At 54.5% G+C, this 26,327-nt stretch overlaps 2 protein-coding genes across 4 annotated transcripts; one reads left to right on the top strand and one right to left on the bottom strand.

The window, feature by feature from the left end:
* Nucleotides 1-12,051, top strand: CTSB (cathepsin B). 3 transcript variants are annotated; one of them, XM_063423310.1, is made up of 10 exons: nucleotides 1-133; nucleotides 5,391-5,542; nucleotides 6,073-6,158; nucleotides 6,535-6,649; nucleotides 7,259-7,377; nucleotides 8,006-8,091; nucleotides 8,754-8,900; nucleotides 9,539-9,655; nucleotides 10,433-10,561; nucleotides 10,659-12,051. In XM_063423310.1, the coding sequence occupies exons 2-10, from the start codon at nucleotides 5,417-5,419 to the stop codon at nucleotides 10,754-10,756; spliced, it is 1,023 nt and encodes a 340-aa protein (XP_063279380.1). In that variant the 5' UTR covers nucleotides 1-133; nucleotides 5,391-5,416; the 3' UTR covers nucleotides 10,757-12,051. The 3 variants fall into 3 exon arrangements, with proteins under 3 accessions (XP_063279380.1, XP_063279373.1, XP_063279384.1); XM_063423303.1 differs by having other exon boundaries at nucleotides 37-192; XM_063423314.1 differs by lacking the exon at nucleotides 1-133 and adding an exon at nucleotides 1,960-2,093.
* Nucleotides 10,897-25,363, bottom strand: FDFT1 (farnesyl-diphosphate farnesyltransferase 1). Its single transcript, XM_063423294.1, has 8 exons — nucleotides 25,185-25,363; nucleotides 23,959-24,056; nucleotides 20,059-20,242; nucleotides 18,028-18,156; nucleotides 17,409-17,600; nucleotides 16,652-16,828; nucleotides 16,287-16,439; nucleotides 10,897-14,749 (listed from the first exon to the last, which is right to left on the bottom strand). Exons 1-8 carry the CDS (start codon nucleotides 25,284-25,286, stop codon nucleotides 14,528-14,530), a joined length of 1,257 nt encoding a protein of 418 aa, XP_063279364.1. The 5' UTR covers nucleotides 25,287-25,363; the 3' UTR covers nucleotides 10,897-14,527.
* Nucleotides 25,364-26,327: the final 964 nt, after the last annotated feature.

Raw genomic sequence — 26,327 nt, 5'->3', positions numbered from 1 at the left:
GACGGAGGCGGGCTCGGGGGGCGGGCAGCCGGCAGGATGCTGTCACGCCGGGGGCGGGCCGGCCCGGGATGACTCAGCCTCCGGGAGCTGCCCCGGCCGTGGCTACCGAGCACTCAGGGGGCCGTCAGTCCCGGTGAGTGTCCGTGAGTCCCGGTGAGTGCCTGTGAATCCCGTGAGTGCCCGTGGATGCCGGTGAGTCCCGCTGAGTGAGTCCCGCTGAGCGCCGGGGACGCGCACAAGAAGCGCAGCGGGCGCGGTGGGGACCGATAAGGGGGGGATGCTTAGGGACAGGGGACACCCCCATGGGGCACCCCCTTCCACGGCCACGGAACACCCCGCAGGGACGGCAGCAGCAGCGTCTCCCGCTTTTTCCAGCGCCGTTTTGGGGGATTTTTGTGCGTGGCTAGTGCGGGGTGTGGAATGCGCGGTGAGGGAGGGGGGTGCGCTGCGGCGCCGATTGTGGCAGGGAAAATGAACCCTCAAATCGCACCAAAGCTCCAGGAAGGGTCACGGGAGGAGACAGGAAACATTGTTTTTGTGCTAGAGACAGGAAGAAACACCGCAGCCCTGCTCGTCAGCTGCCGCCGGGGCCGGTTCGGCCCCCCTGCGAACATCCCGGGATGCCGGGGTTTGGAACAGGACCACGGCTTGGGAATGGCGCTGGAGAAGCTTGGAAGGAATCTCCCATCCCCATATCCCACTCTCAGGGATGCTCTGCGGCCGTGATACAGCAAAGATCGCTTCCCTGTGGCATTTCCCTCTGGGTTGCAGATGAGGGGAAGGGATTTCCGCAGCGCGGGGTGTGCGGGGGCTTGTGCAAGACTCGGGTTTATGGATTGGTCTGTAAGAAGAGGAAAAAAAAAATCAGTGCAGCTTCGTTTGAGGGGAATCTTGTGCTTTCTGTGCATGGAAGCTGCAGAGGTGAGTGCTGCAGCTTGTCTCAGGAGAGAATCATTTTGTCAGATACAGAGCAGCCAGGTCTAGCAGGGTTGAAATCAGATGATCTTTAGGATCTGTTCCAACCCAGACCTCTCTAGGACTCTGTTATCTGACCCGTGTTAGTGATCTGGCGTTGCCAGAATGGAATAAGCGTGGGGAGGAGAACCTCATGTTATTTTTTTCTTAATGAAAAAATAATTCAGGCTTTGGTAGTGCAGTAATGAAGTCAGCAGACCATGGGTTTGGTGCGGCCAAGCTCACCTGGTGACGCAGCAGGCTGAGCTGGATCGGGAGCTGCGGCTGAACCTTTCTGGCTTCGCTTTGTTGTGGCTCGGAGTCACAAGCCCTGGCAGAGAGAACAAAGGACAGAACTGTGCCCAGGCTGAGGGCTGGTGCTGAGCAGGACACATGATTCGGGCTGTGCTGAGCACCCCTGGCCCCGGAGGGAGGGTGGGACAGCTCTCACCTTCCTGGGAGCCTTGGAGAAGGTGTGGGTGCCTCCGTCTGTGCCCGCAGGGGCTTGGCCCAGACAGGGCAGGAGCTGCGAGATGCTTCAGGGCTGTGACTTATCTGTGCTCTGACACCGAGTCATGTGAGCTGGGCTCGGGGTAGCCGGTTCGGGGGCTGGGTTGTTGCTTTTTCTGAAATAAATGGGACTTGTGGGCTTTGTTTCGGGGAAGGAGACCTTTGTGGTGCGAAGGTGAAGGGATTCGCTGCTGTGGGCACCGTGTGCCTGCCTTGGCTGCTGGGAGGGTGATGTGGGATCCTGCTGAGTTCTGGAACATCGGGGTTGGACTGCCAGGAGCTCTGTCCGTGAGAAAAGAGGCAGGGAGCTGCCCTGGCTCCCAGCTCTGGTCAGGAGGGATGGAGATAGCACTTGGGTGGTGTCTCCTCCTTCTCTCCTCCTCCTCCTCTGCGACAGCACAGAGGGCTGTGGGTGGATGCTGCAGCACCAGCACAGCCACAGCCCTTGGGGTGCTCTCCTCCCTGCAGGCTGCAGCTGCTCTGAGCAGCTCCTGCAGAGCCTTCGGCCTCGCCGCCTCCTCCTCACTGCCCGGAGAGGGGCTGCACTCAGCTGGCCCGAATTTCCTCTTTCTAAGCCACCAGCTGGCTGAATCGTGAGTGTCCTGTCCCGCCCAGGGTCAGGTGTGCTGGTGGGTGTTTATTTCTTGCTCATCCTTCAAGAAATGGCAATAGCAGATGCTGTGGATCTCAGAGTGTTCTCTGCTCTCGGTCCAGGGGCAACCTGGGGAACTCTTTGCAAGCCCCAAATATCCTCCTGCCACCTGGGGGATTCTGTGGGGTGAGGCTGAGGTGTCTGAGAAGCCCAGCAGCCTTGTTTCTCCAGGCTGACGGGCTGTGCTGGGGTGTGAGCTGTGGGTCAGCCTTAGCCAGGGTTATCCTGAAGCTGAGGCACCTCTGGAGACGTTTTGGGGTGCAAAGGGAAAGGATCTGCTGGGGTTCCAGGGGAAACTCCTCTGCCCTGCTTGCTGTGCACAGAGGGGGGAGCAGATGTTGGGGTGCAGCAGCTGCGATGCAATTTTGGTTTTGGGGCTGCTGCTCTGGGGTTTAAAGAGCCGTGAGGTTTTTATGAGGAGGAGGGGTGTGAGGAGCAGATAGCAGTGCTGTGTGAGGCACCACTGTGATAAGGCTGCCAGGGGAAGCTCTTGCTGCCTGGATCAGCTGGGACAGGGGGGTGAGGGAGGAAAGCAGCAGCTTTTTGTCACTGTAGGGGCTCTGGGGTTGTTGTAATTGGGCTGCACATGACCCACGGCCGGTGGGAATCCGTCCTGCCAGCCCCGTGCCTGCGTGTCCTATTTATAGACCTGCTGCACACAGGATAAAGCCAAGGAGAAGGAGGGGTCAGGGAGCAAGAAATCCCACGGGGGTGAGGATTTCCCCTTCCTTTTCCAGGCAGATCTTGGGATACCTGGTGCCCCCTGAGAGTGTCAGCTCCCACCACCCAAAAGTTCATGGCCATAGGAGACCTTGTAGAATAATAGAAAGGTTTGGGTTGGAAGGGGTGTTTAATTAAAGGGCATTTAATTCCAACCTCTCTGCCATGGGCAGGGAGATCTTTAACTATATATTTTAACTATACATCAGCTTGCTCAGAGCCCTGTCCAACCTGGCATTTAATGTTTTTTGGGATGGGACACCCCCCATCTCTTGGGGCAACTTGTTCTAGTGCCTCACCCCCCTCACAGGGAACAATTTCTCTCTAATATCCCATCTATCCCTGCCCTCTGGCAGTGGGAAGCCATTCCCTGTGTCCTGTCCCTCCATCCCTTGTCCCAAGTCCCTCTCCAGCTCTCCTGGAGCCCCTTTAGGCCCTGGAAGGGGCTCTAAGTCCCCCTTCTCTTCCCCAAACTGGACACCCCCAGCTCTCTCATGACCCATAGGGAGGCTCCATGCCCACAGGAGACTTGGCAAGAGGATATTTTATTTTTTTTTGCCTGAAGAGCCATCTGGCTCCCAGCTATTTGCTTTGCTGGGTTCGCTGGCCCTGGGCCATGTCCATGGTGCAGATGCAAAGCAGCAGAGCTGAAACTCTGCCTGTTGAAGGGGAAACTGCTGGGATCTATTTTCACTTTGGTTTCGGGTTGCCTGGAGAGTGTGGTCTGGTAACCCGAGGCTGGGAGATGTCCCGTGTCTGTCCCTCAAAAGCTGGGTGTGAGCAGCACATCGATGCCTGGCAGGTTTTCAGCCTGTCAGCAGATTTACAAACATCCTGCTGGGAAAAAAAAAAAAAATTGTAATCATGTGACTTCTGGCTTCAAAAACGCCTCCTGCCTTTGCTAAGGGAAAACACCGAGCTGAGTGCAGGAAGTACGGAGGGTTTTGGGGTTTGATATTTGTGTGTGCGCAGTTTTTTTTATTACTTTCGTAAGATTTTTTCATTAAAATGTGTTTCAGCTCAGGCTGGTTACCTGCAGGCTTTCTGTGGCCTGCTGTGGGCAAAAAGCACAGTTGTATTAAAGTGTGTATTTATTTTCCTGTGTTCAACCTCCTTCCTGCTGTGTAAGCAGGAGAGCACAGCCAGCAAGTCCCTTGCCTGCAGAAACCTCTAAGCAGGAAAATATTCATGAAACCCTTGAAAATATGCATAAAACCCCTTCAAAGAGGTGAGATTTAGGAGTGGGAGGACCAAATGCTGCTGAAACTCAGCTGGTTTTTTTGGGGTTTTTTTTTTTGGGCTGAGCATCCCACTGAAAGCACAAAAAAAAAGGGCGAACAAATAACTAAATAGTGGAAGGAGGGGTGGGAAAGGAGGAAAAAAAAAAGCCCTTTTATACAGCGAGCTGCAGCCTCCTGGGCTGACTGCTGGCAGAAAGTAGGACACTCCTGCTGGGTTTTCTTCTCTGGAAAGGCTAAACTTGGCTGTGAGTGGGTGGAAGCAGCCGGCAGGGAGGTGTGGGATGTCTCCATCACCATCCTCTGCCCGTCCAGCTCTGCTGCTGGCAGGAGCTGTGTGCCCGCTTTAAGCCGGGGCTTGCAGAGGTGATTCCACGTTCAGCTCGCTGAGCTGAGCAGGAATTAAAGCCTGAATATCGCTGCTGTGCAGGATCTGAGGTCTTGAAGCACTCCCCAGGCTTGGGGTGGATGTGGGGCTGGTGGGAGGGAGCTGGGAGGGTTTGGAGGAGGAGGAGGAGGGTGCCCTGCTGTGTTTGCAAAGATAAAGGAGCTCGTGGCCTCGTGATGTGTCTGAGTCAGGCGTGGGGACGTGGAACGAGTCGCTGGGGGTTAATCTGAAGTTGGGCAATTCGATGTGAATTAGGTTAAAGGAAAGCAGGGAAACCACAGGGCCCTGGGGTGGCTGTGGGCTGGGTGGTGCTTGTGGGGAGGCTCTGGTCATTTCTTTACTGCCTCTTGGATTTCCCTTGTGTCTCTGATCCCCAAACCGGGGCTGTCCTCATGCCCTGCACCTCCCTGGGGAGAAGCAGAGGACAGCAGGCACAGCCAGCTCTGGTGCATGCTGATCCCCCTGTGCATGGACAGGGGGTCACACCTGGGGCTGTGACACCCCCAGGGCAACAGACTGGCCAAAACGAGCCTCTGAACTCCAAAAATGTGATTTGGAGTAATATCTTTAAAGGGAAGAGCAAGGCCAGGGCCTGTCAGATCCCATGCCTGATGTTTGGTGTGGACATGGCATGTCACTTATTCCTTCTCCTGGTCCTTATTCTCCATTGTTGTGGGAGTAAACACAGGCTTTAATACCTTCCAAATCCCTTGGATCTGCTTCAGAAGGTATTTTCCTGCTGCTGCTAATCCTGCAGTGGTCAACAAACAAGGTTGCCTTGCCTGATTTCTCCTGAGCTGTGGGGGGGGACTGTTACTCTGTTCCTGTGTCTCTCTCCTGACCTTTGGGACAGGGGGATCTGGTGCAGCCACACATTTTATCCTCCCACCTGAGGCGTGTTTCAAACACTGCTCCAATCTGGCTGCAGGTGGGGTGTCCTGTCCAGTAGCCAAGATGTGGCCGTCCCTGTCCCTCCTATGTGTCCTGGTGGCCTTGGCCAGCGCTCGCAGCATTCCGTACTTCCCTCCTCTCTCAGATGACCTGGTCAACCACATAAACAAGCTCAACACCACCTGGAAGGTGAGTACTGGGCTGATTCGGGGTTTTTTGGGGATGCATTGCTGACAGTCTCCTTGTGGGGTTCAGTGGCTGAGCTTCGGGAGTGTCACCATGGTGGTGACATCGATCCAGCCTTGGTCCCAGCTGACTTTTCCAGTGAGGTGGTGCTATCAGGAGTTCCTGCAGCCACAGGAACTGTGGAGCTCCTCTTTGGAGCAGAGCAGGATGAATTTGTGGAACAGGAGCAATGTAAGAGGAGGAAACTCTGCAGGAGGCTGGAGACAAGCAGCGAGTGTCCCTTTCCTGGTGACCTGACCCTCCTTGGCCAGTTTGCTGTGTCCAAAGCCTCGAGATGGACCTTGCTGGTCCTGATGGGCTGATCCTGGGCTCTGTTCTGTGTCTGTAGGTGGTTGGCTCTTGGCCCCTGGGCTTTGCAGCTGGTGTCAGGCTCTGGTTGGGTTCAGGGAGCTCCGGAGCCCCGGGCTGTGGTCCCAGAGATGCTCTTGGTGGCTGTGGAGAGTCGTGTCCCAATTCTGTGTGTCTCTCCCCAGGCAGGGCACAACTTTCACAATGCTGACATGAGCTATGTGAAGAAGCTCTGTGGCACCTTCCTGGGTGGGCCCAAGCTCCCCGAGAGGTGAGTGCAGGCAGGAGAAGGTGAAGCTCCAGTAAAACTTGTGTGGATCCTTCAGGAGCATTTGGAGTGGGTGAGGGGCTCTCCTGGCAGGCTGTGGGCAGCAGGGTGGGCTCGGTGGACACTGTTCATGGAATTAAGCAGGGACCACACATAAAGGAAAAATCCATCCTGTGCCGTGTTCAATTTGTTATCCTTGAAAATGAACACGCCAGAGGAGCTGCTGACATGGTCTGAGCACAACACGAGTATTTATGCTCCTTCAGTAAGCAAACAACAGCCCTCATCCTCCAGGTCACCTTCAGAGGAGGCTGGAGAGTGCAGTGCACCCAGCTGTGGTCTGCTGGTGTTCTGAGACAGGATTTCCCTCTCCTCACAGGGTGGATTTTGCTGCAGACGTGGAGCTGCCCGATAACTTTGACTCGCGGACGCAGTGGCCCAACTGTCCCACCATCAGCGAGATCAGAGACCAGGGCTCCTGTGGCTCCTGCTGGGTAAGGACAGGGGAAGTTTAGTGCTGTGTTCATAAAATTTACTGGGCAAAACCTGTGCCTTTGTATTTGCTGCTGAACCCCCTGCCATGGGCAGGGACACCATCCACAGACCAAGGTGTTCCAAGCCCTGTCTAACCCAGCCTTGGACACTTCCAAGGATCCAGGGGCAGCCACAGCTTCTCTGGGCACCCTGTGCCAGGGCCTCACCACCCTCTCAGGGAACAGTTCCTTCTCAATATCCCATCTAGCCCTGCCCTCTGGCAGTGGGACGCCATTCCCTGTGTCCTTGCACTCCATCTCTTGTCCCAACTCCCTCTCCAACTTTTCTTGAGCCCCTTTAGGTTCTGAAAGGGGCTCTGAGCTCTCCCTGGATCCTTCTCTTCTCCAGGGGATTCCCCCCAGCTCTCCCAGCCTGGCTCCAGAGCAGAGGGGCTCCAGCCCTTGAGCATCTTTGTTGCCCTTTGTGAGGGGGCACTGTGGGATCCTGCAGTGTCTGAGCTTCTGGGTGGCTTCTCCCAGCCAGGCCATGCTTGCTGCACTCATTTCCAGGAGGTTTCCTGGTTTCTCTCCCCTGGCCAGCTCTAATGGGTGTTTTGGGGTTGCCCTCAGGCTTTTGGCGCCGTGGAAGCGATTTCAGACCGGATCTGTGTCCACACCAACGCCAAGGTCAGCGTGGAGGTCTCAGCCGAGGACCTGCTGTCGTGCTGTGGCTTTGAGTGTGGCATGGGGTGAGCTGCTCATGGTCCTTGTGCACCTGGAGGGTGGTTGGGGGGAGCAGGGGCAGACCCTGGAGGTGCTGATGGCTTCAGCCCTGCCTTCATTACCTCCCTGACCAGCACGAAGCTCCTGCAGAGGTTTGTGCTGTGGATGAGGGAGTTAGGAGGAACATAAAGGTGATTCCAGGGACTGGGACACATCCTGTCCCCAGCACAGTGGATGGTGAGGGCTGCAGTCACACAGTGATGCTCTCCCACTCAGAGCTGGCAGCTGCCAAAGCCACAGGAAGGACCTTTCCATGGTCCCACATCCTTGGTTTTCAGCACAAGCCTTTTGCCTGTGGCTTTCCCAGCTGCTGAGCACAGGGTAGGGAGTTGAGTCTCCAAGTCCTGTTGCTCCTGGCAGCAGAAGCTGACCAGGGACACAGTAAGGAAACACTTGGGGATTTGGAGCCATGAGAGCTTTTACCTCCTTGCCTGAGGCCTTGATGTCTCAAGGCAGATCCTGGGGAAGAAAAGAACAGACTTAAAAAATGTTTAATGTGCCCAAACCTTCCTCTGGACCATCCCAGGCTGGCTCCATTCCCTTGCCTCTCCCAGAATGGGGTGGCTGGGGCTGGAGCTGGTGCCTCTCCCGCAGGTGCAATGGTGGTTACCCCTCGGGCGCCTGGAGGTACTGGACAGAGAGGGGCCTCGTGTCCGGGGGTCTCTACGATTCCCACGTGGGTAAGTCCTGGCAGACACCCTTGGGGAAGCAAGGAGGAGCACCTCTGCTTGGTTAAGGTTCATGTTTCTTGGGTTGCTTCTCTCCTGGTCTGCATCCTTGGGGCTGCTCCCTCCTTCAGCTCGAGCACCTCTGCTGCCCCTGCCCCTGCCCCTGTGGCTCCTTCTAGTCACTCCTTTGGGACAAAGGTCCCTGAGCTGCACCCAGAGGCAGGAGACCCATCTGGGAAGGGAGCCAGGAGCCCTCAACACCCCCCTGAGGCTCCTGCTTCCATAGCAGGAGCGAATCAGGCTGTGAATTTTGTGGTTTTGCTGGTTTTCAACCAGTTTGCTACACTTTGGATAAGGTCAGGAGTCTTCCTGACGTGTTTCCCCCTCAAAAAATAACTTCCAGACTGGAACCCTCTGCCTCCCCCTGTCATGACCATCAGTTGGGTCATGTTTCCACCTTTTCCATCGCCATTTGGAGAGGGAGATGTTGGGAGGCAGGTCTGGTGGGAGACACGTTTCTCATGGAGGGATTGCCCACCTGGCAGGGGAAGCCCCACTGCTCTGTGGGGCTCCTGGGGCAGAAAGGTTCTTTCTTGGGGCATCTAGTGCTTTCTCCAGCGTGGCTGTTGGGATCTTTGGGGACAGCCAGCTGATGTCACCTCTGTCCTGGACAGGCTGCCGGCCCTACTCCATCCCACCCTGCGAGCACCACGTCAACGGCAGCCGCCCCCCCTGCACCGGGGAGGGAGGGGGCACCCCGAGGTGCAGCCGCCACTGCGAGCCTGGGTACTCACCCTCATACAAGGAGGACAAGCACTATGGTAAGGGAGGTGGCCTCCAAAGCAGCCCCAGAGCTGCTCCTCGTGGCAGCTGGGAGGTGTTGGCAGGATGGAACCCATTCCTGGTGGGTTTTTTTTGTCCTGTGCCCCATCCCTGGAGGGGATGGTCCTGGAGCAAACCTGAGTGTGGCAGATGCACAGTTTGTGTTTGCTGAGACTCAGCTGGGAAGGGGGAACTGGTGGAACTGGTTTGAGTCCTCGTGGTGCACGTGGTTTGCTTGAAGAGTGGGGTGCTGAGCCCCCTCTGGTGTCAAAGCCACCTCCAAATCTCCTTGGCAGCAGCCAGCTCTGTACATTTAGGATAATCTGGCTGTTTCTTGGAGATTTATCTTCATCTTGAGTCTTTGGGGTGTTAAAAAGGAGAATGTGCAAGGGAAAAATGTCCCTTCCCACTAAAGCTGTCTGGAATAGATCTTTGGGTACAGAGTAGGACTCAGATTAAATAATTCCCTCTGATAAATAAAATAAACTTTTCCTGCCTGGCTGTATCAGCCCCTCTGGAGCTGCTGGGTTTGGATTTAACCTGAATTAAAGTGCAAAAGGCCTCCTGCAGGCTCACACTGAGCAGGCTTGGTGGCCTGACTGTGCCACCCTAATGGTGGCGATTCTTTCCCTTTTAGGCATCACATCCTACGGAGTCCCTCGCAGTGAGAAGGAAATCATGGCTGAGATCTACAAGAATGGCCCAGTGGAAGGAGCCTTCATTGTCTACGAGGATTTCCTGATGTACAAATCCGGTGAGCAGCAGCAGCGGGGCTGTGGGGGGAGCCCTGTTCCCTGCTTCATCCATAGGATCCCTCTTTTGTGGGGCTGGTCTGTCTTTTCGGAGATCTCAGCCTCACACTGGGGTGTCTGGCGTGGTGAGGACACAGGCAGATGCCATCTCCTGTATCCATAGCAGGAGTAATCGTTCTTGGGACTGGATCAGGGAAGCAGCCCTAACGGGGAGCACCCCAAATTCCAGCTGACAACAACAGCTCCGATTTTAGGACCTCAAAACTCTTGTTCTGAACTGCCTTTGAGTCCCTTGGGGAATGTCTCTGGGTGCTCAGCTGGTGCTGAGCATCGGTGGCAGGATCGTGGAGTGGTTTGGATGGGGAGATAATAACTAAGAAATCATCTCATTCCAATCCCTGCCATGGGATCCCTTCCACAATCCCAGGTTGATCCCAGCCCAGTCCAGCCTGGCCTTGGATGCTTCCAGGGGCAGCCACAGCTTCTCTGGGCACCCTGTGCCAGGGGCTCCCCACCCTCACAGGGAACAATTTCCTCCTAACACCCAGCCTAAATCTCCCACTTTTGAGTTTAAAACCTTTCCCTTCTGTCCTGTCACCATGTCCCCGTGTAGAACTCCCTCCTCCAGACTCTGCACCAAGCTTCAGTTTCCCATTTAACCAAAAACCCCTCCTCAGCCACTCTGGGGGCTGTGACAGCGGGTGGCCCCCAGGCTGTGAGCGCTCTGTGGGATAGACAGGAGCTGCCTGCTGACATTTTGGGGCGTTCTTCCCTTGCAGGGGTCTACCAGCACGTGTCTGGGGAGCAGGTGGGAGGCCACGCCATCCGCATCCTGGGCTGGGGCGTGGAGAACGACACTCCCTACTGGCTGGTGGCCAACTCCTGGAACACCGACTGGGGGGAGAACGGTGAGCACCAAGGGCAATCCCCACCCCATTTCCCCACCCTGTTCCCCTCAGATGGATGGAGAGGGTGACTTGTTTTTGGCTCTTGGTGTTCTCCCAGGCTTCTTCAAAATCCTGCGAGGAGACGACCACTGTGGCATCGAGTCCGAGGTCGTGGCCGGCATCCCCAGGACAGAGCAGTACTGGAAGAGGATGTAACTCTGATCAAACCACAAATAATCCTGAGTCCCTGATGATTTTAACTGATAGCGGGTTGGGTGCAGAGACCCCCCCCTTCTAAAAGAGACTCTAGTTCAGGTTACTTTATTAAAGCTTTTTATCTTTTCTTTTTTTCCCCATTTTTTGTTTTTTTTTTTTTTTTAATTTTTGGGTTTGTTTTTGGTTTTTAAATTGTACGGTGGAGCTGGAGGTGGAACTGCTCTCTGCCAGCCTCCTGCTTCTGGTGGGTCACAGCAGGACATTGGGGCATTCCCTGCTCAGAGGACTGCTGGAGAGCTCACTGGCCTCTTGGAATTTGGTTAGCCTGGACCCCTTCCAGCTCGGGCTGCTACTGGGAGGGCAGGAAACAGGAACTTTGTGAGGAATTAGGGACTTGGTGGGGTAGCAGAGGTGGATGCTGCTGGAAAGCCATGGCCAGGGGTGATTTGTGCACCCCCAGATGGGTTGATCTGACTGTTAGCACCCAGAACGAGCAGGGAAGAATTTCCTGTGAGTGTGTGCCTTGAATCAGCTACAATTAGACCTATTAACGTCAAAATACTGTTGAACTTGATGTGAGGGTGGTTCTGACCAGAGATGCCTGCACCACATCCTTTGTGCATTGCCTGCTCTGCTCCATCCTTCTGGCTTTTTAAACCACTTCTTCCTCAACTCTTCACTGGCTTTTTTTATCTGCTGTAGTCTAGGGTTATTGATGCTGGGGAAGGGCCTGCCTGAAGCTCCATGAGCCTTTGGTCAAATATCCTGCAAGCATCTGGGAGGGTGCTGGGAAGAGCAAAGCCTTTTTCTCTGTGGCTGAGCAGCTTCATGTGTGCAGGTCATGCCTGGGCAAAGGTGCAGCAGCCAAATTTGGGGTGCTTTAGGGCTGCAGGTGCTGAGGGCTGAGCTGAGGGATGGTTCCCTAGTCTGCTGCAGGGAGCTCAAGTAGATGCTTGGAGGTGTCTCACTAACTTGGACACGATTAAAGCTTTTTTTTCTTGAGCCACAGGCATTAAGGAAGGTAAAAAACCTTATTTTTGTTACTGGGGGGAGGTGTAATAGGTTGTGTAAAGGAGGAATCGTGATTTGCCAACACTAATATAGCAAAGAGCTTTTTTTTTGATTTAAAAACTCAAAATATATTACTGAGCTGAGGCTATGGGTCTGAAATGTGTGAAGCAGGCTCTCCATGCACTGTAAAATAGCCCCTTTACCTCTGCTTGCTCAGGCACCAGTGAGGCAGAGCTGTGCTGTACTTGGCTGGAACACCTGTGCCAATAAATGATTTCTCCAGAGTCTTGGCTCCTGGCTCTTGGTTGCTTCTGCTTGGCTTTTGCCACCTCAGATGGTTGTCTGGAGTGGAAGCCAAGTGAGACCCTTCTGTCTTCAGAGAATGGTTTGGGTTGGAAGGGACCTAAAGCTCATCCAGTCCCACCCCCTGCCATGGGCAGGGACACCTTCCACTATCCCAGGTTGATCCAAGCCCCATCCAGCCTGGCCTTGGACACTTCCAGGGATCCAGAGGCAGCCACAGCTCTGGGCACCCTGTGCCAGGGCCTCTGACCCTCCTAGCCAAGAATTCCTTCCCAATATCCCATCTAACCCTGCCCTCTGGCAGTGGGAAGCCATTCCCTGTGTCCTGTCCCTCCATCCCTTATCCCAAGTCTCTCTCCAGCTCTCCCTGAGCTCTTTTAGGCACTGGAAGGGGCTCTGAGCTCTCCCTGGATCCTTCTCTTCTCCAGCTCTCTCAGCCTGGCTCCAGGAGCTCCAGCCCTCAGAGCAACTCTGTGGCTTCCTCTGGACTTGCTCCAGCAGCTCCACGTCCTTCTGCTGTTGGCCCCACGGCTGGAAGCAGCTCTGCAGTGGGGTCTCACCTGAGGGGGCAGAGGGGCAGAATGCCCTCCCTTGTGCAAGTGTGGTCACTGCCAGCCCTGTCCTGTGGCCCTGCTGGTGACAGCCACCCCTGGGGTGTGTGCTGCTGGTGGGGAAGGTGCTTCCACCCCGAGCTGAGAGCAGCCAGGACTTGTCCCCAGCATCCCTGAGGAGGCACCAGGGCCCTGGAGCACATGCCAGCAGCCCAGGGCTGTGCCACTGCTCCTTTCAAAGTGAATTTACAGACCCTCAGCTGTCCCTGTGGTTAAAATTCTTCCAGGTCTGGCACATGGGGCTGTAGTTTGATACCCAGAGTTGGCACCAAGGGAGCACGGGAATTTCATGAGCTGAGGGCTTGTTACTTGTGGGGAAATTAGTGATGTAAAAGACAAGACAGCTGCAAATTAAAAAAAAATACAAAGATGATCCAGCACTTTAATAAATTTTTTTTCCCAAAGAAAACTTTTAATTTCAACAAGACGGGAAGCTGCACAAAGAGAGCTACCGCGAGTTTCTTGAGAACAACAGCTTAAAACTATCTACACCAGGAACTGTGGAGCAGGGGCTCTCCTTCTGAGTAACAGCCTGGCCACAGGGCTTGGCCTTGCCAAGGCCACCACCCTGCACCTGGTACCTCTGTCCTGGACCAGGACATGGGCTCTCCTTCCCTTCACAACAACAAAGCAGCTTTGAAGGGGGTGGGCAGGGACTTGAAAACAACAATCCACCCTAGGAGAACAGGACTTGCCTTTAGAGTGTTGTTTCCTCTTGTAAGTCCAGCTTGATGCGTTTGAGGACAGCAGTGGGAGCCTCTTGCAGCTCAGTCTGACCCAAAACCAGAGCCAAGTGGGCCAGGGAAACCTGCCCTGGTCAGCCCTCGGTGGCTCCAGCCTTCCCAGCTCATGGCAGGGATCCTTTCTGCCTTCCAGGGTGATCAGTGCCCCCCTAAAAAAGCATCCCACGAGGGACAGCAGCGTGCAAACTCTCACTCCCCTGCCTTGCTCTGCCACGACCACCCATCCCCTGGGGCTGAGCCAGCGCAGAGCCCAGAGCCTGCTGTGGAGCCAGGCCTGGGGTTATGAGCTCAGGGCTGTGCTGGCAGGTCCCTGCTCATTCTTGCCACCTCCCCAGTGCTGAAACAAGAGCTGTGTCACTGCAGGGGCCACCTGTCCCCAGGCAGGGAGCTGCACAGCTGCCTTTCAGCTAGGGGCACGTTCAGGTGGACACAGTACCTCACCTCCCATATATTTAATATTTAAAGGGCTCATTTCAGCATCCTTCAGCGTAACAGAAACGTGACTGTGGCCTCTGCCTGTTTCCAGGCTGCAGGATATCAATCACTGAGGGCCAGAAAGTGGCCAGAGCTTTTTCCTTGGATAAGGGAGCACGTTCCTCTCCCAGCTGAAGCAACATCCTTCCAGCACAGAGCAGGCACCAGAGGTGAGGGCGAAGAGGCTGCCTAAGAAACGGAGGCAAAACCCTCAGGGTTTAGCTCAGCTCTGAGCTGGAAAGATGCCTCACATCTCAAGGAAGAAAAGAAACAACTGGAGTTTCTATTTCAAACCATCCTAACGGAAAAAAAAGAAAAGGGGAAAAAAACCAAAAAATGACCAAAAAAACCCAACAACCCAAAATATTCAGGTAAACAGGAAAAAATGGGAAAAAAACAATACTCCACCCCAAACACTAAGACTCCAATCAGCATTTGCAGCCATCCAAGCAGACAACAAGGGCGGTGAGGACGGAGCCCAGCACTGCCACACCATCACCCCGGGGCTGCAGCTCCCCGGTGTCCCCTCCTTGTCACCGTCCCAGTGCCCAGCGCCGGGCCACCCCCAGGGCAAGGGAGCAGGAGGCCCTGCTGCCTGTCTGCCACCGCCTGTCCCCCCAGCCGGCCCTTCAGTTGTCCCCTGCTGGCAGGTACTCCTCGGTGGCCTTGGAGAGAGTGCTGAGGTACTGCCAGCTGAGGGCAGCCAGCAGCATGGCACAGGACAGGTAGATGGGCGAGTAGTGGTGGCGGGAGGCCATGGGGCCACCGGGCAAGCTGGCGGCGCGGATGGAGGCCACCACCTGCTGAGTCTTGTTGGACGAGGGGTCTGTGCTCGGGATCTTCTGGTAGATCTGAAGGAGGAGGGAGGAGGAGATGTTGGGAAACAGGAAAGCCTGATGAATATGATTGCTTGGCAAAGCATTTTGAGAGTGTGAAATCTATAAGCAAAGTAGAAATGAAGGCGAGCTTTGAAGTGTAAGATGCCGAGCTGTTAGTTACTGAAAAACCAGGAAACAATGCTTTAGCCAGCTGAAGGGGAATCCCCCTTGATTGAACAATATCCTTGGCAAATAAAGGGATGCCAAGGGTCCAAGGGTCAGAGAGACCCTGCCAATGTTGTAGGGAAGAGCAAAAAGGATCTAGAAACTAGCTTTTAATGTTGAAACCCCACATAATACAATATGGTAATGTAGTAATTCTTATAGGCTGTATGTAAATTCTATAGGGTTTGTATCTTGTGCTGGTTGGATGATTGTAAATTAGCATACTCAAGACAAAAAGAGATGTAATGTAACAAGAACTCAGGCCTCTTTGCTGGTCCTCTCTTGTTCTCTTTTGCTCTCTCTTGGGCACGCTTCTAGCTGTGGGTGGCAGCTTTAAGCAGAGCTCTTGTACTCACAACCCTATGCAATAAACCACATTTCAAGAGCTGCCCAGATTCCAGAGATCTCTCATCAACCAGCCACAACTCCCCTACAAGGAGTTACAGCTCCCATAGGAGGTTTAGGAGGAGGAAAACAGTGAGAGGTTGAAGTTTTCAGGGCCACCTCAGTGTTGGAGTGCCATGAAGGAAGGGACAGCTGGACGAGTCCAGGGCTGTCTCCCCTGGGAGGTGCACTAAGCCAGGCTGCCTCTTGAGGGCAGCCCGTGATGGGACACGGACCACACGGTCTTGGGCACGATCCCTCAACCCCCAGTGGTGTTACTGGGACCAGTGGTGTCACTAGGACCAGGACTTCTCACCCTGCAATCCTCACTCCCTGTACAGCCCTCCTCAAACCAGTGGGAATGCTCCTGCCTGGAAACAGCCACATCATCTCCTGATTCTGTGGCATTTGGGGTTCTCCTTTCATGGCCTCTGAGGTACTCATCTGCAGGAGTCTGAGCAAGGTGGCACAAGCAGAGACCCTCTCCTGGGTTAAAGTGTCACTGTCCCTTGCCATGGGATCAGCCAGTTCACAAGGGTTATTATCTAATTAATAACACATGGTTTGGTGTCTCCCTGCTGCCGAAGTGAAGTCTTTTTATTTAATAGCCCTCACAGGAATTGGGTTTTAGGGAGGGAGGTGCTTTTTTTTCCCCCCACAAAACCACCCACCAGTTGACTCTCCACATAAACTTTTAATCTCCACAGGACCCCGAAGTCAGGAGGAAGTCATAAGGTCCCCCCTAAGGCTCCTTTTCTCCAGGCTGAGCCCCTCCCCAGCTCCCTCAGCCACTCCTGGTGCTCCAGACCCTTCCCCAGCTCTGTTCCCTTCTCAGGGTCACCACTCCCCACCACCGCCGAGCCAAGGACAAAATGAACAGATCACCGTGCAGTCCCAGTTCCACCCCAAGAACAGGGACAGGAAGAGCCAGAAATGACTCAAAGCAAACTGCTGGGCCTACCTCTTCCACATACTGGTACATGATGGCTTTGACAGCTTGTATGTTGGTGGCATCCATCATGAGGGTGACGGCCTGGCCCTTGCGGATCTTCACCACCCCCCTGAACACCTGCTGGTTGTTGTAGCAGGCAGCCAGCGTGGCAATGGCCATCACCTGAGGAGAGGCAGGAACAGCCTTTACTGCACTGCAAGGAACTGGCCACGGGATCACCTCATCCACAGTGACATACACGGAGTGGAGACACAACCTCCACAAGAGCAGGAACGACAGAATCCAAGAAATCAGCAAAAAGCCAACAGAACCACCTCCAGCTCCTCACCAGCTGGGCTGTAGAGGATGAGGAACCACCTGGAAGCTCAGCTCACCTGGGGGATGGCGCAGAAGTTGAAGACACTTTGGTTTTTGAGGCGGGACAGGTAGGTGAGGACGTCGGGGACGTGGTGGAGGGCGTTGGTGATGAGCTCGTTGAGGCACTGCACGGCCACGTTGATGTTCTCTGGCTTGGCAAGGTCTGAGAGCTTCTCTGCGTATCTGCTCCAAACCTGAACACCAAGGGAAGTGCTCATGAGTTGGAGGGTGCACTGATGTCAGCACAGGGACACCAGGTCTGGGAGAGCAACAAGGACCACCAAAATCCCCCACAGAAGAGCCTTGGAGCATCGCTGGGATCAAGAAAAGCAGGAAGGGCAGGCTGTGGAGATGTGACAGTGGCCTTGGAGCACACAAAGAGATGGAGGGTACAACTGATCTCCACACCTTTCCTAGGCAGGGCAAGGAAAAGGTGAGTCACACATCAAGAAACGCCCTGTGAGACAGCCAAGCCACATGGAAAAGGAGGAGAAAAATTTATGGACATCATGTCAGGCACAGGCAGAGCTGATCCTGCTTTTGGGAGCAGACCAGGTACCCTCCTGGGATCTCAGCCAGTCTTATCCTCCCTCATTCCTAGAGAAAACCTAGCAGAGAGGAGAAAATGCTGCCAGAGTAGTTCTTGGCAGTGTGTGGTGACATCACCTTGTCCCCACATCTGCACCCAGAGAGCTGCAGACAGCTGTCATCAGAACTGCTATTACCAAGAAGATGTAGAGCCAACAGCAGCGATTTTATGAGGTTTTTCCTCACCTCTCTGGGCCAGAACTCCCTTCCCTCCAGCTGGTCCTCCAGATAGTCACGGATGATGTTGGTTTTCTGTAGGAAGAGGCCCATGGAGTTTGCCAGGTCTGTGTCCTGCCCCACGATGGGATCTTCCAGCTCTGATGCAGAGAAGAGACGGGAAAGGCCAATCCCCACCAGCCCAGCAACGTAGTGACAATACTGCCAAGGAGGTGCCAAGTTGGGAAAGGGGGAGAAAAACAAGATAAAAGGAGCAGTTACAAAGAGCTGCCTGTTTGCCACAGTGAGTTTTACAAAAAGCAATTGACAGTTTATTTGATACGAGTTCTCATGGCACTCCCTGGGATGTCTCAGCTTTCCCAAAGCTTTATTTTTTTTTTAAGTTTATTTTTTTGTTGAAAATAAACACTTTTTCCCAAACAGGGATGCTCTGTCTCCTGCTTCCAAGGTGGACCCTACTTGGAAGTGTTCAAAAAACCTGTGGATGTGGAATTTGGGGACATGGTTCTGTGGTGGCCTTGGCAGTGCTGATGGAATAGCTGGACTTGATGATCTTTGAGGGCTTTTTCAACCTTAACTCCATGACCTTAGTCATGCTCAGTCCATTCCTCTGTCAGGGTCTACTCACCTTATCCCACTCATGCTGAGAATCCACCTTTTTCTCCAGGAACTCTGCCATCCCAACACCCATCTTGTGGCAAATATCCGAAATCACATCCTGGTAGACTTTGGACAGGTTTCTGAACTCCATGGAGATCTGCAGCACGGTAAAACAGAAAGAGAATGCTCAGGAATAATACAAAAAAAAGCAGCAGAGCTCAACATTTATTAAGAAAACAGAAAAATACTGTTTACCAGGCTCTAGTCCTGCCCTGGCTGGAGATCTGGGACAACTCCCCCAACCTGAGCTGTTTCAAGGTCCTTGGAGCTCAGGCTCAGCCTGTTCCCAGTCTAAACTGGATGGTCTCTGGCAGGAGATCAGACACAGCAAAATCTTTGGGAAGGCTCTGTGGCCTTGGACTGGTATCATCTGGGAGCTGCAGGACAAAACTGACTGCACTTGGTGCACAGAGCTGTTTTCCTCTGTAATTTGAGAGCATTCCATCACACCAGCCACGGGAAAAGACCCGTGGGAGGTTTCTGGTGCTCTGTTCTCCCCAGCCCTCTCCAGCTCTGGCTTCACAGGGCACATTTGGCACAACTGGAAAGGCACCAAGCAGTGAGGGAAGTGTGGAATCCTACTGCATGTCCAGTAACGTGATCATGGAATCACAGAGTGGGGTGGGTTGGAAGGGATCTTGAAGATTTTCTAGTTCCAACTCCCCTGCTATTGGCAGGGACACCTGCAGTGTCTCAATTGCTCTCACACTGAAAAAAAATATTAAAAAGGGCATCTTCCCTTTTCCAAAACTGTGGAGCATCATGTTTTACTGTGCTAGGCTTTATTCTCCATCAGTGAGTGATGCAGCCAGCCCAGGGTTTGTGTGCAATAAGGGTTCATCTGTAAAATAAATGTATCCACTCTGCTTCTGTCTCTGTGGCTTCAGTCCCCTACACAGAGCAGAACAGCCTGCAAACGCACCTCTAGGAAATATTATTAGAAGTTTTTACTATTAGGGTGGTGAGGCACTGGCAGAGGATGCCCAGAGAAGCTGTGAATGCCCCCCAGAAAATTCAGGATCAGGCTGGACAGAGCTTGGAGCAACCTGGTCAAGTGGAAGGTGTCCCTGCCATGGCAGGGGGTGGAATGGGATGAGCTTTATGGTCCCTACCAACCCAACAATTCCATTGTTCTACAATTCTGTGATTATTAAAATCACACCTGAGCATGGACTGTCTCAAATAAATAACATATACACCAAGAGAGAACAGCAAAGTGCCACAAACACCTTCTCAAAAGCTCTTCTAAAGCCACTTTCATACCTTCTGTATGCCTACACCCCAGAATCCCAATACAGACATCCCCTGTAACACTCCACCCTCTGACAGGCCACGGCCACAGTCACCCCAAACCTGAGCATCAAAACTCACAACACACCTCAGCTCTCCAAACAATTACCCCATTCCCACTGCTAGGGAAAGCCTGAAAAGGGTAGAATAAATTAGAAATGGTAAAAACTTGAAGAAAACAGAACATCCTCAGAAAATGAGATGCTCCTCACCAGAACTATTATATTTTTTCTTAAACAGAGTGAAGAAAAAATTCTAAAAATTCAACTCAATAATAAAAAGATCAATGCAATATTGTTACTAATAACAGTGAGAGTGCTTTTTGTCTTCTATCATGGAATCCTGGAATGGTTTGAGTGGGAAGGGACCTTAAAGCTCATCTCATTCCTCCCTCTGCCACAGGCAGGGACATTCCTGCTGTGCACACAGGCAATGCACCCTGTGGGGTAACAACCCCAAATCTCTGTCCACAAGACAATGGTCACCTGCTCTTCCAGCAGAGGAGCCAAAAAGCCACTTTCCAGGGCTGGCACATTCCCACAGATCCCCTCTGGCTGGCTCAGTTTTGCACAGGTGCTTGGGTTTGTCACCACAAGGAGGTGATGGACCCTTGGGAAGATCTGTGGGACTGAGCAAGCTCTGCAGGCACCACATGGAGACAACCAGGCACCCAGAGGTGCCATGAGGAGCGAGGAGGAGGCTGCCTTACCGTGGGGAAGTCTTCCAGCACCTGCCTGTCCTTCTCCTTGCTCTCTGTGTACTTCCAGTCTGGCTGGTAGAGATGGGAGTGGAACTCGTGTAGCATCGGGACCTTGACGTCCAAGGGGATGCTCATGTCATCCTCTACAGTGTCCAGGGCACGGAGAACTAGGTAGAATATACACACTGCATGTCTGGGAGGGGAGAAAAAAGAGGAATCCTTTATTTGGGAGTGCCTATGAGGCAGGACAAACAGCTGGGATCAACCACAGAGCCCTCAGCAGAGGAACCTGGAGCTCAGCACGTCACACACTGCACTGCCAGGTCCTTGGTGTCTTTGGAAGACACTGGCCAGGCTAGGAATTCAGGATTTTCCCTCATGAGGAGAACTACAGCATGATTTGGGGCTTCCTAAGGTGTGTATCAGGGAAGGGTCAGGCCTGTGAGCTCCCTGAGCAGGGAAGATCCAACCCTGCAAGCAAGGCCAGGGCTCACCCAGACCCAGAGGACAGAGCCCAAGGTCAGCTTATTGGGAAAAGCAGATGGAAACTAGGGAAGGGGAAAAAAAAATCACTCCCTCTTCTCTGCAACCATTTTACCCTGCTGGGGGTGAATAAAGGGGTCACACTGTGCAACAGGAACATTAGGACTAGCAGGAAGAGCCAAAATAACACTGTATTTTATATGTTCAGGAACAAGACACTGGAGGCAGCCCATCTGTCCCAGCATCCCAGCAGGAAGCTGCTACAGAGCCACCTCCCCTCCTGCTCCCACCACCCCTGCCTTCCCTATCCCTGCCTCCACCATCCCTGCTTTCCTCCCTATCCCTGCCTCCACATTTCTGCAGCTGAAGGAAAAAAAAAAAAAAACAAAAAACACCACCACCCTAAAAACAAGTCCTCATGGCAAGAAATGCTGTTTGCAACTCCAGGATTTATATAAAATAATCCCCAGATCTCCATGAGCACAGGGATATTTGCCAAGGAGATGAGGCATTTATTAATTGCTTAACAAATGGAAGGTAGCTTGGTCTGCTTAAATGTTAATTACCAGGTGACAGTGTTGTACTCTGGGAATGACAATGTGCAAGCAGTGATTAAGCATTCAGGGAAAACTGACTTGCTCTTAGAGCCAATAGTGTTAAATTTGGTGTTTTTTCCTTGATTAGAAGGGTATTTAACACCTCTGTCAAACCACATGAGCAGCTCTCTCGTGCTCCTGTTCCTTTGCATGACTGAGTTTTTCCATTCCAGCCAGGCTGCAAACATTCATCCAACAGGATGCAAATGCCCAAGGCTCCAACCCGCTTCCAGGAGCCACCAAGAAAGGCAGAGCAGAACCTGGAATGCCATCCCAGAGGCACCTCTCACAAGGGCACCATGCCCAGGGAAGAACCAGCAGTAATTCCAGAACCCAGCACAGTTAAAACACTTATTTAACCCCAATTCTGCATCCAGAGCTTGCTTGCCTCCCTAACTTCCATCGCATGCTGAATTTAGATCCTTGGCAATTTTGGCAAATCAAAGGAAGAAATTCTTTGCTGTGAGAAATTCTTTGCTGTGGCACAGGTTGTCCATGGAGGTGGTGGATGCCCCATCCCTGGAAACATTCAGGGTCAGGCTGGACAGGGCACAAATGGAAGCACCCAGAACAAGTGTGGATCTTCCAGAGCTCGAGCTCCAGCCCTGACCTGGGTGCAGCTCCCTCCTGCTCCTTTCTCCTTGCCAGGACATGCAGCCTCTGCTGAACCTTCAGAAACAGATCCTGAAGAGTTCCAGAGACTGGCAGGATCATGGAACTGGCAGCAGAGAGGCAGAAGCATCCCTCTGCTCCTCTCCATCACCAGGAGAGGAGCTGTGAGCTTGGATCATAACTCTCTTCCACCACCAGCACTTAGTACACTGTTGGCTCAGCCGTGGATGAAACTGCAGTTTTGAGCCTCCCACCTTCCCAGAAAATGCCCTAACCATGGAGCAACGAGCTGGACACGGCTCTGGCCAGCAAAATAGGTGGTTTATGGGGCCAAAAAAAACAAGAAAGGAGGAATCAGACATTTCAGCTCAACTACCAATACCCTGTCTGGCCAGGGAAGCATTGCTCCAAGCACTCCTCCAGAAATTCCCTATTTTCCAGCAGCCCTTCTGGGATGCCACAGGGCCTCAGCTGAACTCCCTGATGGGGTCAACATCAATGCAAGAACTTGTTTGATCCAGCAAAATTAATTCCCTCTGTAGGGCTGTGGCTTTGCCTATTTCTCTATCCTTCCTATTTTGTTTTTTCCTTGTTTGTCCCTAAATTCTTCAATGGAGCTCCTGGGTTTTGAATATGAGTCTCTCCTGAGCCACTAGCTGTAATCCAAACACCATCCCTGCCCAACTGTGGGTTGCAAAGATCAGGCAAGAGCATTTTTAAGATGCCAGGCAGAAGTTTCTGTGCCCTGAAGGGTGATCCCGATCCCAGCAGGCTGCAGGGCAAGGATTAAAGAACAAAAAACAGACAAACAGAGGCAAGCACAAGGCAGGCACATTGCTAACAGGTTTCATAGTGTTTTCTTAATCTTTTTTCTTAATTCCTGCACAGAAAAAGCATGGAAAATAAAAAGCTTAATTCTTGGCCCCACTCGTACTTTTCCACGCAATTCCAGCCAAACCACTGAACGAACTCTCTGCCTTTCCTGTCAACCAGGTTGCAAACATCACTTCATAAACACTGGACACAGCTATGGGGCACCATCCAAAATGCCAACCCAGGCCTCAGAAACCCCACAGATCACCCAGTGTTCGGGGTGGTGCCTGCAACTGCTCAGCAGAGCCATCAGATGTGTTTGGAACAACTTCCAGAACCCCTAAATTTGATCATCAACCCACCTCAGGATTAACTGGGCATTTAAAAACTGAGATCAGTAATTGTCAAATGAATGTAAGGAATCATATGGAGAATGATTAAATGGCGTAAGGGCCCCTGGCCAGCTGAGCTTTACATCCTCTGTTACTATTCCTATCTGAAGCTTTTCTGCACGGGGCAGCAAAATCTGCACAGCAAAAAACGAGCGTGCAACAAACCAAACTGTGACAACTGCGCAGGTTTGGAGGCAGCTGCTTCCAAAAGCCCTCCCCAGGCAAGGCACAGGAGCTTGGTCAGCCCCAGGTTTTTCCTCACCTCCTCCCTCCAGCCTTTGTGCCAGGACACATTTGCAGGGTGTCACACACGGCACACTGCCAGGACCTGTGTTGAACACTCTGCTGGCCAGGAGGCTCAGCCCAGAGACCCAGTCTGGGGGGAGGATGCGGTGCAGAGGGGGCATGTGGTACAGCCAGATGGGACGTGAAAATCCCCACGTCCTGCTGTACGGGGTGGGGCTGAGCTGAGCCAGTCCAGACAGCTCCTGATGGGAGAGGGAGCGTGTCCCAGCAGTGCTCCAGGCTCCAACCCGCTCCCAGGAGCCACCAAGAAAGGCAGAGCAGAACCTGGAATGCCATCCCAGAGGCACCTCTCACAAGGACACCATGCCCAGGGAAGAATCAGCAGTAATTCCAGAACCCAGCACAGTTAAAACACTTGTTTAACCCCAAATCTGCATCCAGAGCAGATGGTAAGGAGAAAAATGGTGTTTGGGGGCACTGCATGGGCCCAGCTCTGGTATAGAGGGGTACCACACCCACCAGCTCCTGTGGGGAGACCTGAAACCGGGGGGCCACTGCACCCACTAAATTCCCAAGGATCCCGATGTGTTGGGGTGGCTGTACCCACCACCTCCCAGGGAGGAGAATTCCCCCACCATCTCCAGGGGATTCCCGGTGCCAGGGGGAAAAGCTGCACTCAGCCCCTCCCGAGGATCCCCAGAGTTGGGGTAGCACCCCACCTGCACCTCCCAAAGACCCCCAATGGGCCGCAGGGCTCCCCCGCTCACCGCAGCTCTCCGTCCAGGGCCTGGATGACGGCGGCGAAGCTGCGGCTGGTCTGGTTGAGGTAGCGGTAGCAGGTGCGGAGGCCACATCCCAGCGAGTCCTGCGGGCAGAGCGGGGCGCGGGGCGCGGGTTGGAGGCGGGGGGCGGCGGGCGGCGGGGCCGGGGGCGCCGCGGGGGCTCCGCAGTGCTGCTGTCCCCGCCGCCGGGCCGCTGCCCGCGGGGCGCTCCGCGGAGGGGACAGGGTCAGGGTCCGCCGGAGCACGGACACGGCCCGGCAGCCGGCCGCCATGGGGGCGCGGCGGCGGCGGGGGGCTGCGGCCGCTCCGCCCCGGCCCGAAACCCGCCCCTTAACCCGCCCCATGCCGTGCCCGGAGACGCTGCCATGTACGGACAGCGCCGGGGCCGTGCCATAGCCGGAGCCCCGGGGATGCGCGCAGGGCACCGTCACCGAGCAACGCAAGGGATGCTCGGAACCGGCGGGATGCATGCGGGCAGCGGCACCGAGCTGTGCAGGGGAAGCCTGAAGCCAGGGGGATGCTCGGAGTCAGTGGGATGCTCGCAGGATACCGGCACCGAGCAATGCGATGGATGCCCGGGGCCGCGGGATGCTCGGGTACCTCCGGGACTCTGCGATGTCCGGCACTGGTACCGGCACGGAGCAATGCAAGGGATGCTTGGATACAGTGGGATGGCCGGAGCTGGTGGGATGCTCGCAGGGTACCGCCACCGAGCAATACAGGGATGCTTGGAGCCGGTGGGATGCTCGGAGCCGGTGGGATGCTCGGGAAGCACCGGCATTGTGCGATGCCCAGTGCCAGTGCGTTCCACGCACGGTACCGGCACCGAGCGATGCAGGGATGCTTGGAGCCGGTGGGATGCACTGACGCACAGGATGCCCGGAACCGGTGGGAAGCACCAATGCACAGCATGCCCGGAACCGGTGCAATGCCCGGAACCGGCGGGATGCACGCAGGGTACGAGAAATGCAATAGGATGCCCGGAGCCGGTGCAACCGGGAAGCACCGAGGAGCACACAAGGCGCACAAAGGCGGTCAGGTCCTATACACGCTGGATATGGGATGGTCACCCATGGCAACACCGTATCCGCGCCCGGACATGACAGTGCCCCCCACTTCCTCCTCCTCCCGTACCCCGCTCCCCACCGGGAGCACCGCGCACCGGCGACAGCGAAGCGCATCCCGCCGCCCGCGCATCCCTCGCCGCTCACCGGGTCCATCCGCGGCATGACGGCGCGGTAGCCGCCCATCTTGAAGCGCAGCAGGTTGTAGATGTCCTCGGGGTGGCCCAGCCATTTCCGTAGCAGCTCCATGGGGGCCGCGCTCAGAGCCCACCGCCGCCGCCGCGCGCTCCCACCGCCCCCCCAATCCGCCGCTTAACCGGGCACGGGCGGGGCCGCGCCAGCCCCGCCCCGCAGCCAATCACAGCGCTCGGAACATCGCTCGGTGGGGCGGGCGCGGAGCCGATTGGCGAACGCACGCTCGCACCAGGGCAGCGCCAGCCAATAGGAAGGCTGCGCGGCTGGTGTGACGGCCGGCGGCGGGCGCTGATTGGCGGAGGCGCGCGTCGCCACAGGCGGAGCGGGAAGGAGTCGGCGGCCCCGAAGCCGCTCGTGTGAGCGTGAGGGGAGCGGCGCCGCCATGGAGTCGCGGGAGGGTTGGGGTTGGAAGGGAGCTTGAAGACCTTCCAGTTCCGTCCCCCTGCCTCGGGCAGGGACACTTTACACTGTCCCAGTCTACTCCAAGCCCTGTACTGGAGACTTCCAGCGATCCAGGGGCAGCCACAGCTGCTCTGGGAATCCCATCCCAGCTCCTCCCCCCCGCCCCCAACAGGGAAGAATTCCTTCCCCGTAGCCCATCTATCCCTTTGCTCTGGCAGTAGGAAGCCATTCTCCCTTGCCCAAAGCCCCGCTCCAGCCTTCTTTAGCCCCTTTAGTGCCTAAAGGGGTTCTAAGGCCTCCCTTGGAGCCTTCTCCACCCTGGACACCCCCAGCTCCGAGCCTGTCTCCATAGCAGAGGTGCTCCAGCCCTCAGAGTATCTCCATGGCCTCCTTGGACTTGCTCCAACAGTCCACATCCCTCCTGTGCTAAGAACCCAAAACATAGCCAGCTCCATCCTCCTTGTTCAAAGCACAAGATTCAGCTTCTGGGGTTCTTTTTTGTGAGTGGTCTTCTTCCAGGAGCTGGGCTTTGATCATCATTGTGGGTCCCTTCCAACACAGGATATTGTGTGATTCTCTGTTTCAGAAAGACTTTGCCAACACCCTGCAGAAGGGACATTAACCACCTTCTTTGGCCCCATAACCCCATTAATTGGTTTATTCAGCAATCTCATACTCTGCAACCACTCAAAG

The sequence above is a fragment of the Prinia subflava genome, chromosome 2 (genome assembly GCF_021018805.1).
Source record: "Prinia subflava isolate CZ2003 ecotype Zambia chromosome 2, Cam_Psub_1.2, whole genome shotgun sequence".
NCBI classification, from domain to species: domain Eukaryota; kingdom Metazoa; phylum Chordata; class Aves; order Passeriformes; family Cisticolidae; genus Prinia; species Prinia subflava.
The sequence above is the reverse complement of the archived record's forward strand: the minus strand, read 5'-3'. Positions and strand labels throughout refer to the sequence as shown.